This window comes from Mytilus edulis, chromosome 1 (genome assembly GCF_963676685.1).
Source record: "Mytilus edulis chromosome 1, xbMytEdul2.2, whole genome shotgun sequence".
NCBI lineage: Eukaryota > Metazoa > Mollusca > Bivalvia > Mytilida > Mytilidae > Mytilus > Mytilus edulis.
The window spans coordinates 105765708-105780358 of record NC_092344.1 but is presented as its reverse complement, the minus strand read 5'-3'; the positions used below and the strand labels follow the sequence as shown (position 1 = coordinate 105780358).

At 30.4% G+C, this 14651-nt stretch overlaps 1 protein-coding gene and 1 long non-coding RNA gene across 12 annotated transcripts in view; both read right to left on the bottom strand.

Moving 5' to 3' along the window:
* The window catches only part of LOC139517135 (uncharacterized), a 560758-nt gene that overhangs the window by 77474 nt on the left and 468633 nt on the right, over positions 1-14651 (bottom strand). The window lies entirely within an intron of this gene.
* Positions 4956-14651, bottom strand: part of LOC139516917 (receptor-type tyrosine-protein phosphatase alpha-like) — a 104874-nt gene continuing 95178 nt past the window's right edge. For all 10 annotated transcript variants that reach the window (XM_071307400.1, XM_071307371.1, XM_071307360.1 and 7 more), the window contains 8 exons: positions 13289-13438; positions 12993-13092; positions 12216-12289; positions 10208-10339; positions 9437-9562; positions 8770-8918; positions 7241-7376; positions 4956-5783 (listed from right to left, as the gene is read on the bottom strand). In XM_071307400.1, the coding sequence (XP_071163501.1) occupies positions 5709-5783; positions 7241-7376; positions 8770-8918; positions 9437-9562; positions 10208-10339; positions 12216-12289; positions 12993-13092; positions 13289-13438 (942 nt within the window). In that variant the 3' untranslated portion in view covers positions 4956-5708. The remainder of the gene's footprint in view (positions 5784-7240; positions 7377-8769; positions 8919-9436; positions 9563-10207; positions 10340-12215; positions 12290-12992; positions 13093-13288; positions 13439-14651) is intronic.

Genomic DNA, 14651 nt, shown 5'->3' with positions numbered 1-14651 from the left:
GTGTCGATTAAAAAAGTCTCAAAACTTAAGTTTACATTTTAATGTTTGATGAAGCGGAACTTTAAAAGAGTGCAGTGAATCTTGTGCTCACAACAGTTATTGTCATAATTATGTTTACATAAGACTTATAAAGGAATTAAGAAGGTACCAAGAAATATTTTACAGTTCAATTTAATGATCATGAATGGAAGGAAATGGTACGGAAGTTTACATAGGACAAAAAGAAATTGATAGTATTTTTTGGCGAAAGACTTAAACGCTTCTTTACATTATATAGTACAGCTCTTCTGGAAAAGCATGCAAAAAAAAACTTTGATTGACTTGCTTGCTATGTTTGCTTGGATGTTTTCAAACAATAGGTAGGCCGGAGTTTCAATACATACTGGGATTTGATTGGACAAATACAAACTGACAGGAATTGAAGTTAATGTTTATTGTCCAAACAAATTCTAGTATATAGTTAACAGACTACTTACCTGTCGTTTACAAACATCCAAACAATCATAGCAAGCAATTTGATATTTATAGAAGAGCTGTAAATTAAAAAAAAAAATTCTTGTTGTCGTAGATGGTTAAATCCTCAACAAAATCTCAATAACTTTGTTGGAAAGAATAAGGGTTTTAAATGAAATTTTCGTGGACTTTTTAGCTTCCACCCTGACGAGGCATGTTAGCTGTTCGTATGCTGTTGCACCTGACGCACGGAAACTTTCACATTTCCATCTTCTTTTCTGAAATATTTTACCCAGCTCATACTTGACAGGACTGTTATCCTAGTAAAAAGTGTAACCAATGAATTGAACACAAGTTAAAAATTCCACAATACTATATAATTCATTTTATGTGTCAATTTGTTCGAAAAAAGTCGAAAAGAAGAGAGTTTTTTAAATGTGATGATTATCTGTCGCTTTCTAGATCTATGCTTAGCATTTATTTCAGATGACATGGACTCCTCACCCTGGTGACCCTGCTGCTTTTCATAACTTAAAGTTTATCCGTATACATATATATATATTAATAGATAAACAAAAGGCTGCAACTGGTATTTTTGTATTTAAAATGATTCGTTGTAACGAGAATATTTGTGGTGAATGGAAACTGTGAGGGTCAAAATCTTTTAAAATTGCTTATAAATGTTGCTGGACCCAGTTTCGTTATCTGACCTGAATTTTTTTTTTAAATGTGCAAGGTAGATAGACATTGGCCTTTTGATTTTTTTACTCGGTAAGTTTTGCCCTAATTGCTTGAACTTTTGCAATATTAAAGCCTATTTCAATGAGTGTGTAGACAAAGGGAATATCTTTGGTTATCTTGCTTGCTGAACAGAAAAATCATTGTTAGGTTATGTAAACTATCCTACTTTAAGAGTAGATTAGTCCGACAAATGACACATCTTTCTGTCTGTAGGACCAGGCTACTTCGAAAGGAGGGTAGTATACCTTACCTAACAGTGACTTCACGGTTTAGCTAACAAGCAAGCTAACCAAAGATACTATATTTGCCTACATACTCAATGGAATCGGCTGTAACTAAAAACTCGAATACATTTTAACAGACAGTGGTCATGTTTGTTGATGAGTATTGTTTTTCCTAGATTCACTCTTGAAAAATCATTTGGTAACATTTGGTCAAGTAATGTCAGAAAAGACCTTTTTGTAATTGCGAAAGCCAAGACAATACATGAACCTCACACGACCACTCGACACAGGTGAGCTTATATATGATCTTATAGCGATTCGGGTTGATAACCAGTTGAAATTAAGCCAGTTTTTGTGTGTGTAGATTTGTATTGTTTTAAACTGTTATGACCTTTTAAAGTTAAATGTAGGTGTTTAATCTAAGAATTTCTTTTTTAAACTTATATATACTTGTTTTATACTCAATTGGTAGTATGAAGCTACGAGATATTTTAATTTTTCAAATTGACATATCTAGTCTGCCCTTTCATTAAATAGTGATTTTTTTTAGTGTTCTATCGAACTTTCGAAGAAAAAAAAAACCTGATAACCGTTCAGACAAAAAAAATATGTTGAAAAAATCTTACAGATGTACACAGCAAGTGATTCTTAATAGCTATAAGATACATTTTTCTTTTAAAATACAACTTTTAAATCTTACGGGAAACTATTCCAAGCTTAAAATTTTCACTGTAACCTCGTTCTAACTTATCCCCCCCCCCCCCCCCCAAAAAAAACAAAAAAACAAACAAACAAACAAACCCGCAATACTATTGTCATTCTTATAGTCAGCACTAAATTGTTCACAAACAAATGTGTTTAAGCTGCTAAAGACATATGATTCAAATGCTCAGAAAGTCCTTTGTTCTATAATTTTGCTCTCCATTTTTATGCAAAACCTTTTACATTTTTATTTTATGGGTTATTGTTGAAGGTGACGTATGGTTGTTAACACATACTTCCTTTGGTTTCTTATGGGAATTTGTCCATTGACAACAAACTTACCACATTATCTACTTTATATAAGTATTGTATAAATTACAACGTATTTTGGTGATCTTGCAAAATGATCGTAATCCCGAAAATCGTAAACATATTTTCTTATCTTAAAAGGGGGCAATAAGGGTTCCATTAACAGGCCAATAAATAAGATTACAGTCAATTTAAAAAAATAAATAAAAAAAAAATAGGGGTATTTTTTCTCTCATAATAACAGTAAACAGATTCACAACAATGTCAATTTCAAAAAAGCAGACAACAGTTAATTAGTCAAATGATTAACAATACAGCATCAATGATCTTGAATATATGCCACTTTTAACTAAAATATAAAGGCACAGAACCAGGACATAGGAGCACAGAACCAGGACCGTTTTTCTTATCACCAGCACAGCGTCAGGACAATTCCGTTAACGAACTTGCACGACTTTTGCAATATAATATTATTGTAATATACTTTGCATGGTACTTATGACGCATCAGAGAAAAATTAAGCAACAAAACAGTCGTTTTATTGCCGTTCTGATACAATGTAAACAAACCCACCAGCACAGAATCAGGACCCACCAGCACCTGACAGGACCAAATCACCAGCACAGAACGTTCTCTCGCAGGACAACCATACCCACCGTGATGTTTGACAACACAACATTCTCTATGTACCTGTCCCAATTCAGTAGCCTGTAGTTCACTGGTTGTCCTTAATTTATAGTAGTCTCATTCCGTAAACTGTTTTATGATAAATAAGTTTTCTAGTTTGAATACTAGTTGTTTAACCTTTTTTATGACAGGGACTCATAAAGCCAACTACTAGTATACACCATTAAGTTTTTTTAATTGTTCAAGGCCTACAATTGCTTACATCCACTTCATTTGAACTCTGGTAGATAGTTGTAAATACCACATTTCCTTCTTTTTCTATTGTATTATTTGGAGACGATGTAAAGTTGATACAGTTGGTGATTCTTAATCGATGATGTTGAAAAGGGATAAGAAATGAAATTTTCAACAAGATGTATGTGATAACAAACACAAATAAATTTATAAAGCCAAGAACAATAAATCAAAACAACACTTTCTGTGATATGAGGTGCCATAAAAATGAATTATGCAATAAAACAAGAAATATGTAATAAATACGCTAGTTCTCTATACGTCATTTAAATTTGCGATATAATTTGGGTTTTTAATCATGTAAAGACAGCTATAACAAATCTAAATTGTTTTAACAACTTCATCTTCATATTACGATTGTAGACCTCTCAACCTCTTACTGACAGTTTTAGTCGATTTAATGCCGAAAAAGTAAAAAAGTTGTAAACAAAAAATGCTGACAACTAATTATTTACAAGAATATTAACGGACAATACGATAAAAGAACAATCTTTTTAGTAGACATTATAGGAGGGACGCAATCTAAAATAACACTCAAATTAATATGTATTACTCAGTGAAAGTAAAACACTGTTCGCCGTCCCTCCCAACAAGAGGGAAACTAGAGAAATTTACCAGATGATTATTTGTATTCTAAGCACCCACTCCACAACAAGAAATTAATGTTTTTGGTGAAAAATTAGAAATTGTATTTGTTTGCATGGTGCCTTTTAACTGCATGCAAGTATTAGATCCTTAACGACTTAGAAACCGGAGCACCTGAGATCACCCCCGGTATTTTAGCGGGGTTTGAGTTTTTCAGTGTTTAGTTTTTCATTTGTAGTGTTTGTAGTTTTTTGTCACCGCGTTGTCAGCCTGTATTCAAGCTATTCAGATACATGTATGCATGGTTTTTTCCGCCTCTCTTTTAAAAAAATCATATATCTCCTCAATCTTTTCAAAAACTTTCTTCCAAGATAATGTAAACCATAAGGTTGTTAGTTCAATCACAAAATTTGTTATTATATATATATGCTTTCTGGCCATTCTATTGTAATAAAGTATTTGAAGGATGAACCTTTTTATTTACTCAATGCATATTAGTTCCGAGGGGATCATGTTGCAATTTTTTCTTTGGCTCAAAAATCAACTATTAAGATCAAATGTATCAAGTTAAAATATTATACAAGAATACTTTATATCGAGCAGTTACTGTTAATTAACAAAACGTATAAAAAAAACAATTTTACAATAAAACCAGTACAGAAAAACTGAAAAGCTCTATAATAACTTTATAAGTGGTAACAAAAAACGCACTGAATAAATAACAATTATCTAGACAAATAAAACTTAAGAACATACAATTCATACAAAAGTACAGAAAAAGTTTTTACCTCAATAATAACGATATTTAAGATAACACAATCAAACAAAACAAACAACAGTTATCATATTTAAGACTGTTTGCAGTTTGTGAAAGTGAGTACAAAATACTTAACCTAATGATAAACCATGCCATCCTAAACTTCATATCTGTTGCTGATAGAAGATGTTATACAAAAGCACCGTAAACAGTACAAGTTGACATGAATTTTTTCAATGCATAAAAAGAAACTATACAAAAAATCACAAGGAACATTTTAATATTGTTTTGAATTATAGATAAAGACATTGATGATGCTCTAAACAATAAAAAAAAAAAAAAAAAAAAAAAACTACATGATGTAGTGCATAAATCACAGTATGAAATCCTTTCCCACTGACAATATGCATGCAGCGAGAATTTTTTTTTTTTAATATTTTCACTACAATGGACATTGTCCTCTACACCATTAATTTCGGAATATTGCACTTAACAGTTTCGTAATTAAAAGTCTATTAAATATGCATACTTTTATACGTGACATAAGATGGTAAATGTTTATATGTTAATATAACATATTGATAAAAAGCACAAAACAGTTGGAATGAATTATAAAACTAAAATTTAGAATGGAAAATAGTTTGTTTTAAGACTCATCAGTGACGCTCATATCAAAATAGTTGTAAAGCCAAACAAATACAAAGTTGAAGAGCATTTAGGATCCAAATTTCCACAAAGTTGAGCCAAATACGGCTAAGGTAATCTATTCCTGGGATAAGAAAATCCTTAAAGTTTTGTTAACAGGAAATTTATAAAAAAAAAAAAATGACCACATAGTAACTGATATTCATGTCAACACCGAAGTGCTGACTACTGGGTTGGTGAAACGTCCACCAGCAGTGGCATTAACCCAGTGGTGTAAATAGTTATCAAAGGTACCAGGATTATAATTTCGTACGTATATATAATGGGCATATATAATGAAAGATTTTATCTTTTGAAGAATTGTTCCATTGTTACTGGAAATTTGAATACAATTCAAACTGTTTCAAGTATTCTAAAACAGCATCGTAAATAAACCGGAACTGTTCCTGAAAAATTAAAGTAAATATATTATTCTAAGCGACCAATATAAATGTCTATCTGACCAGTCTAATTTGTTGAATTGTTATTCAAGTAGTGTTTTTGTTCCTTCAGTTTAAATTAATGTCATAAGTGAGTGAGAATAACGTTTATGATCTATTATTTTATATTCTTTAAGTAAGACTTATCTTTTGTTAAAAAAGTTATCATTTTATTATAAAAAAAAATTAAAAACATTTTCCCAAATATATATACATGTATACACAAAATTAATCCTGTTTCACAGATTCCCATATTAAAATAATCTGTAATTCAAAACCATACGAAATCTTATTGTGTTGTGACATATGCACTTTCACGATATTGCAACCTGTCGATACTTTTTATTTTTGGCATTGCAAAAGCTCATGTATTTCTCTGACTGTCAATTCCTTTGAATGATTGAAGTGTACTGATTGATATTGAAGTCTGTTACATGTTTAAATAGTAATTTTCGCTTTGAACTCACTGTCTGCAACTGTGAGTACACTCAAATCTGTATTTTTTGTGTCCTATTTGTTTTTATGTTTTTCTGTCACACCATTGTCCCAGGTGAGAGGTAACGTGCCGTTAGTCATCTTCAATCCCGTAACATTTTATGTTTGATCGTAAAGAGCTTGAAGTTCAGTGATTGTCATTGGTTCATGTCCGTTATATTTTTTTTGCAAAATTGTTTGTTTATAAATTGTACTGTTTCATGTTTTAATGTCGGGGCCATGATAGGCGACTATACGGTATGTTTTTTTTTTTTCTTTGAAAAAGGACGTGGAGTTGCCTATTATTGCTAAAATTCCTTTCATTTGAACTTGGTGAATAGTGGTTGCCTTATTGGGATAGCATACCATTTTTCCATATTAATTTCCTTATGTATATGTTTCATTTATAATAAATAATATATAACTATTGTCATTTGGTGGGGAAACATTTGTGGTTTTATTGACATTTTAAAATTCAGAAAAGCTCAATTTTACAAGAACAAGACAGTACAAAAATGTAATTGTTTTATTTCGATACAGAAACATGTATAAAATGACAAATATTTATAAAGACAAGTTGTAAGTTAAAAAAATGTAACATTTAGCACTGTGAATATAAATAAACTTTTTCAAAATATTCAATTAAAACAAGAGTGGATATTTTCAGTACAATGTTGATGATATACATTTATCGTATAAAAATAATTTGTATGCATCATTGTAAATATAACGGAATTTGATGAGACTGTCGTACAAAGTGAGAGGATTAGCGCTATAAAACCAGGCCAAGTTTAACCCACCATTTTCTACATTTGAAAACCCCTGTACCAAGCCAGGAACATGACAGTTCTTGTCCATTCGTTTTTGAAGTGTTTTGTCATTTGATTTTGCCATGTGATTATGGACTTTCCGATGAGTTCAGTATTTTTGTAATTTTACTTTGTACCTACATAGTTTAAGATAATCTCTGGTCTTCTATTCCTCGTTTGTTTGATGATGTGCTGAATATCAATATCTTGTTCTATTCTCAATCGTTCTAGCACTGTCGCCAAAACACAGTAAAGTCCACTTTTGTCACAACCATTTCTATAAAATATAATTGAGAACAATTAAAACTGAGATAAAAAAATTTAATGTTAAATTTACATCACAGATTTATAGTTGATATAAATTAAACATGTCTTTGTCAAATTCAGTTTTTATTTTTTAATGTTGTCTTACATATTTGTATTAGGGCGTTGAACTTCTTGAATGGAGCTTATTTCGGCATAATAATGCTATCATAATCACACCACATATTCCTTTGCTGCCTGACCATCTATGTTTACGTGAGATTTAATCTTTCCTTTTTAACGAAATATATATTTTAGATCGTTTTTTTTTATTTTCATTTTAAAAATCTTTTATTAAACAAACAGTGTATCTGCAAAAATTAGAATGGTGAATACAAATTCCTTGCTTCAGAGAAACACATAGAAAGCTATGCAAAAGATTATGATATCATCAGAATGTAGACATTTAAAAACGAATACATTTATTGAGTTTGATGGATAAAGAAACTAAGTTTCCAACTCCCTCAAACAAAGTTGAACTTAAGCTGTGTTATATAAGTCCCTTTAGTTTAGGGACTTTTCGTTTTGAATTTTCCTTGGAGTTCAGTATTTTTGTGATTTTATTTTTTAGTCATATAGCTCACCACTAGTCAGGTCATTAATAGTCAAGTTACCTATGAATCATAGACTTAAAAAAACAAAAAGGTGTAAACGATTCAGACGCAGAAATGTTTATAATGCTATATTTATTTTCACAGTAGGTATTTCAATCTTTACTAGTTTTGTACCCTATTGGTGGACTATTTTTGTACTCAGATGAAGTATTTAACATTGATAACTATACTGGACTTATATCTTTAGCTACTTGGAAATTTGTCTGATCTAAACATTTATCTTATTTGCTTATTTCTACATACCCAGGTTTTATACTTAAAGGTAAAATGTAAACAGTTACAGAAAGGCTTTGATTCCATTGCTGTTAGTTCTATTTTAAAAGTTCAAATTTGGATTGGTGTCTCTTGATCATTTGATCCCATTTGAGACATTTGGATTGAAGATCGAAAATGAATTGTATGCCTTCTTGAAGTGAGGTCAATCAGGTTATATTTCACATATAATGAATGTCTACATTTTGAAATGTGACCCACAGATCTAGATAAACGAGTAAATTTTATTTTTGAATGTGTATTATAGAGCTGTGTGTTTTTTAACCGAAACCATTTGCAAATATGCCTCCAAAATTTATATTAATAACGGTTCATGACAATAAACATTAAAGAAAAATAGAAATACCAAGCATATCATCCGTCTCATTCTAATTTTAACTTTCATTTATCTATTTTAGTTTAAATGTATTTTTTCCTGGGTATAAGTGTGTTATAAACAACTTGATTAAAGGTTTTATTTCTAGCAAATATTTTACGTACAGACAGTGAACAAGGATCGGACTATCGTCACCATTATTAGATTTATTCTCAACTTCAAACAATAAATTAAACAAATCCTCTTTTGAATCTGGAAGTACAGCATTGTCATCCCAAAAATTTGCTTGATACATCACCAACGACCTTTCATCCTGAAAGTAAAGAAAACTGCTGTGTGCTATACGAAAACTAAGTTTATATCAAGTACGATACACATGCCTATTTAATTACTTACGATGTGCAATTTACAACATGACAAAAAAGTATTAAAATTTTGAGTATATTATTGAAATGTGACCTCGACTTTTCGAGTATAAAGTTTAAAACATACTTACATGGCGTTTTGTACTTGAATTGAACATTAAAAATACTTGTTTGTATGAATTCGCATATTTTTTTCCTATTGGATAAAGCAGAACTATTGACCGACAAGACACAACGGTAATACATGTTTTTTTGGTGTTTATATAATTGGATGGATTGATCATGTTTGTATTTGAAGGATACTAGCTTGTTGTGGCAAATTATAGCCGACAACACAATATGGCTTCAACTTAGTGACTTTAGTGCTTACATCTACGTTTGGACTCTGATGGAAAACTGTCCCATTGCCAATCAAACCACATCTTATATTCATATCGATAACAAACAGAAGCTTCTTTCTACATACCCATGTTTTATACTTAAATGTAAGATGTAAACAGTTAAAGAAAGGCTTTGATTCCATTGCTGTAAGTTCTATTTTAAAAGCTCCAATTTGGATTGGTGTCTCTTGATCTTTCGGCCAATACGCTTCCTAGAAAAGACATTTGTTTTCCAATAATAAGCTTCATTTATACTGATCAAGATTTGATAATTTGAGAAACTTGGCTAAAGCAATACAGAAATTTCTCCAATTTTACATGATTTATACTTCTCCTGACCTGTTGATTAATTTGAATTATTCAAAGTATGGTTCGTTTGATCTCAGTTCTTCATTGGTGAAAATTTGATTATGACGTCAAACTTTATTGGGTTTTTTTTTTTGCAATTTTAGGTACCAAAAAATATCTTTGAATTTTCATAGCATAAATAATTTGTTGTTCAAAAATTATATATTCACACGAGAAAATATCGTAATATCTGACCTCATCGTCAATATGAATCATATCATTTTGATCAGAAATGCAAAAACATTTACCTTTATATTTCTGTTTTGAAACAACTTCTTTAATCAGAAGAGTCTTATTAAATAATTCAGGACTTTGATGTAACTTATACTCTTATGTATCATACGTGTATTCATTTGTGGTGTTTAATAATATTTTGATGAATTCAAGTGGACATTATAAAAAATGTATAGATATGACGAAAGTCCGAAATTTTATATTTACACAAAACACATTAGAGTCGGAGTTCAAAATTATAAGCCAGGTAATTTTTTTAAAGTTCTAATACTAACCGTATCTTCTTTAACTTGGTTGAGCATAACAATTGTATGTATGTTGTGGTCGTAAACAAGCCTCCAAAGATCTATTTTCGTTTGCTCAAGAGGCAGCTGTGTTACAATGAATGCTTTCTTATTTTTGTAGCCCTTTCAAATAGAACAGAAAACTATTTTTATTAAATTATAGATATAAATAAACTTATCCTATTGATTGCATTTGTTGATTTAATTATGATATTAATTCAAAACTAGTTAATATCAAAAGAACACATACAGCTCAAAAAAATGTATGACATTATATTCTGGAAAGTAAATTATTTGAAAATAACAGAAAAAAACTAATTGATAAAAAATTGTGGCAAAGGCCAAATATTTTGAAATTCAAAGAAATAATGAGTTGTACTAGCAAGTTTAAATTAGAAAAACTATGTAGATTTATACGCCAAATAAATAAATCATTTGTTCTCTAGGCAATAACATAACCCCCATTTTGTATATTCTGTACATACTGATATATGTGTATGTGTGTATTTAACGATAGTTAGTGTATGCCTGTGTGTATGTATGTTTGTGTATAAGTTGTTATTATATATAAGTTTGTTTTCATTGCTATATGTATGTATATCTCTGTACCGTTGTACCTTATGGTTTATGAGAATAAAGATTATTATATTAATTGTGTTTTGCTCTGATACTAAAACGATCAACATGACGGATGCCACATGTGGAGCATGATCTATTTACCTTTCAAGAGCACATCAGAACACCTTCAGTGTTGCTTCGTCTTTGGTTTTCTATCTTATGTCTTGTCTACTGTAGTATATTTGATGAATTTTTTTTTAACCATTGCGTTCTCAGATTCTCTTCGACTTATGAGTTGAAACTTTTTTTCGTATCATTCGAATCTTTTATACATATTATCGCTATTAAGGGTTTTAGGTTCAGTAATTTCCCTTGTCACTTCTGAGTGTTTGTACAATTTGCAAGGAGTGTATATCAGCATTATTGAGATAGTACTTTTTTAAATGGTCTTTTTTGCTAAAAAAAAAAATAATTCTTTATGTACTTTTTGTTTGTTTTCTTTCTTTGTTTTTTTTTTTATATTTGGGTCTTTTTTTTGCATTGGTTGAGAGTATAAAACATTGTTTACATCGGTTCCCTTGTTTTTGACATTATTACCTTTTATGTCTGTTTGTTTTGTTCACACATTGTTGTCCAAATAATTGAATTTTATGCGACTGTCATACAAGTGAGAGGATGAGCTAGCTATAAAACAAGGTTCAATCTACCATTTTCATCTAAAAAAAATGTCTGTTTCAAGTCAGGAATATGACAGTTGTTATCCATTCGCTTGGGTTTTTTTTAGTTTTGGATTTTGCCATTTGGTTAGGGACTATCCGTTTAAATTTTCGTCGAAGTTTTTTTATTTTACTTTTAAAAGAATAAAAGAAGTAAGAAGTAAAGTAATGCTGCATATAACACCGACCTGTAGTAATTTCCACAACACTGATTGTGCATATAATGAATTTAATATAAAATGCATTAAATACCCGTCTCATTTGAAAGAAAGTAGATTTTTTTTAGGGAGGTAGGAAGTATGTGATCATATCTCTTTGACGCTTTACCATTATTCAATGTGTTTACATTATGTTTTACATCATGGAAAATATAACCGGTTTTTTTTTAAATTGTGTAGGAGGAAAAAATGTTATCAAACATATTGGATAATTTATAACTTTACATTTGCATATGCAATTTGACATTACAAATTTATTATTATATTTTATAACCAAAAGTAAAACAAAAGTACCGAACTCCGGGAAAAGTTCTAAAGTTACTAATCAAGTTTCAAAATCAAAGCTCAAACAGCTCCAAAAAATGAATGACGACTATCATATTCTTAATTTGATACAGACATTTTCTTATGTAGAAAATTGTGGATAAAACTTGGTACTGGTATGACAGTCGCATAAAATAAAACTATGTATCATTTTTTTTAAATCATTTCAAATATTTGGCTTACAGGTAGGAATACGGCATTGATATATTCATTGTGTCCTTCCACAAATGTTGACAGGATGGGCATCTCATATTCAACTACAAAAACAAGACAAATAAATAAACCGCCATTAAAATAAAACGTAGGTGTAATTTAGTTACAAGAATCTTTGACTTCGTAATGAAAATCTTTAATATCTAGTTTTGCTTTATGTAAATTATTTTATAAAATAAGCTCACTGTATAAAAATATGTCGGTAGTAATAATTATTAACTTTGTTTTAGGTTTTTGTCTAGCTTAACGGAGTCAAAAACCGAGACATAGGTATGCTGTGTCCTGCATCGGTGGCGAGGGCGGCGGCGTCAACAATGTATCAGTTTGTGATTAGGTCTAATATATGGTGAACCACTTAAGGCAAGTCAAAGATTTTTGGCATGCAGTTGTATTAGTATTGGCATATCTCATTTCCATGGGGATTATTTTTTAACCCCACCGTATGAATCATGGTCTATTGACTTTGCGTAGTTTACATGTATTACTTTGTGTTTAGGTTTGTTTAAAGGGCACTACGTATGATTGGTCAATGGTGTTTTATACGCAGTTGTATTTGCATTGGCACGTCTCATTTCCATAGAGATTGTTTAGCTATGTACCTTCAGTCATGGTTCATTGTCTTTGAACATTTGCAAAGCTTGCATGTTTAAGTGTTGCTATTTTTATTTCAACATTTGCATTATCGAAATAACAAAAGAGACATATCTCTGTGATAACAGTTTATTTATTTATGAAGCAGCTACATACCTGGAAGTATAGTACTGTCTCTATTCTTGGTCCTATTTTCAGGATTTTTACCTTTATCAAATACACTGTCTTCATGTTTTTCGCACATTGCATTCATACGCTATGGAAAAGACAATATATTTATTAATATACTAGTATATTGAAATTTCAGCATTTTTTTGTTAAAACTATGAATTTCTGTTTTATTTTTTTCTTGTGTTCTATCGTCATTTAGATAAAGGTAAGCCAAAGTTTACAGAAAGGTCATTGAAGAATTGATAATAATACAAAGAAATAAACCAGAAATTAACTCATACCTGATGCTCTACTTGGAGGTTTGTTGTTTTTCTACTTGAATCCTGCATCATTAACTTTTTATATAGATCTGGAAAATCTTTCGAAGGAGTTCCAGAATTAGGACACATCACTGCTTCTAATATTGCTTCATGGAGAAACACGTACTGACGCTAGGGAATAAAGAATATCAAAAAATGATAAAGTATGAGCATTCATCTTCTGTAAGTGTAGATCTTATGATATCGTTCGCTAGATTGTTTTGAGGAATGTTGTTTGTAATATTTGTATGTTTTTAACTCCTGGTTTCTGTTTTAACGTTGACATCGTTTTGTTCTTCATAGAAAATACCTGTGTTGCTAGGAAGATGAATCAAAATAAGGTCAATCAGAAGTTGATGAGGAATATTTTTTATGTTATCAAACACTTTATTTTGTGTAACGGAGAAGCATAGTAACGATTAGTAACACCATTAAACAAAATGACTAGAGTCTCGAATGCGTGTGTATCGATTACCTGTCAGTTTTGTACAAATGTGTTACAACATATTAAGAATATTTAAAATAGTTACCGACAAAACGCCCCAAATTAATATATCATCCTTCAAGAGCAATAGCTCCTAGAAATTGTCGAGTGGTTTGATGATGTCATACATTTTGACTGATTTGAAGATCATTTTAATAACCTTTGCTTTTTACAGGTTCTTTTCATCTACTATAGTTTTGGGGAACGATGATTAAAAGGCATTTTTAAAAATTATAAACTCATAATATATGGAGGCGATTGTTGATACCACCCATATTGACATATCTGTATATTTCGTTCTGTTGATTTTTACTGTCTACAGTTTTAAGATTTCTACTTTATTTTCCGCGACAATTAAAAAAAACCCACAGAAATTGGTCGAAAAAATGCCTTTGAAGAATATTAACTACTACAAGGATTTAAATAACAATATTTGACATCTGAACTTTTTTTATTAGTGTTGCACTGTTACGAGTCAATTTAAGACGAAACGCGCGTCTGGCGTTTTAAATTATAAGCCTGGTACCTTTGAAAACACTTAGCACATTGGTTTACAAGTAAATCATGTTGTGATGGTAATATTGTATACAATACAGATTTCACAAAAAAACACAACTCAGTAAAAAGAGTCATTGAAAGGCAACCATTTCTCCTTTCTTATAATGGAACGACTGTTGAATTTGGCATTGTAAAGTTATCGGTTGATCTTGTCCCACTGATAAGTTTTGATGTTTAAATTATCAAGCTACTTAAGATAGTTTCCGCAAAAAGAAGAAAACAAAAATATAAAAATATCATTTTTTAAGGGCAATTACTCCTTATGACGATTCCAGCAACATTATTAAAGTAATTACTGATGTT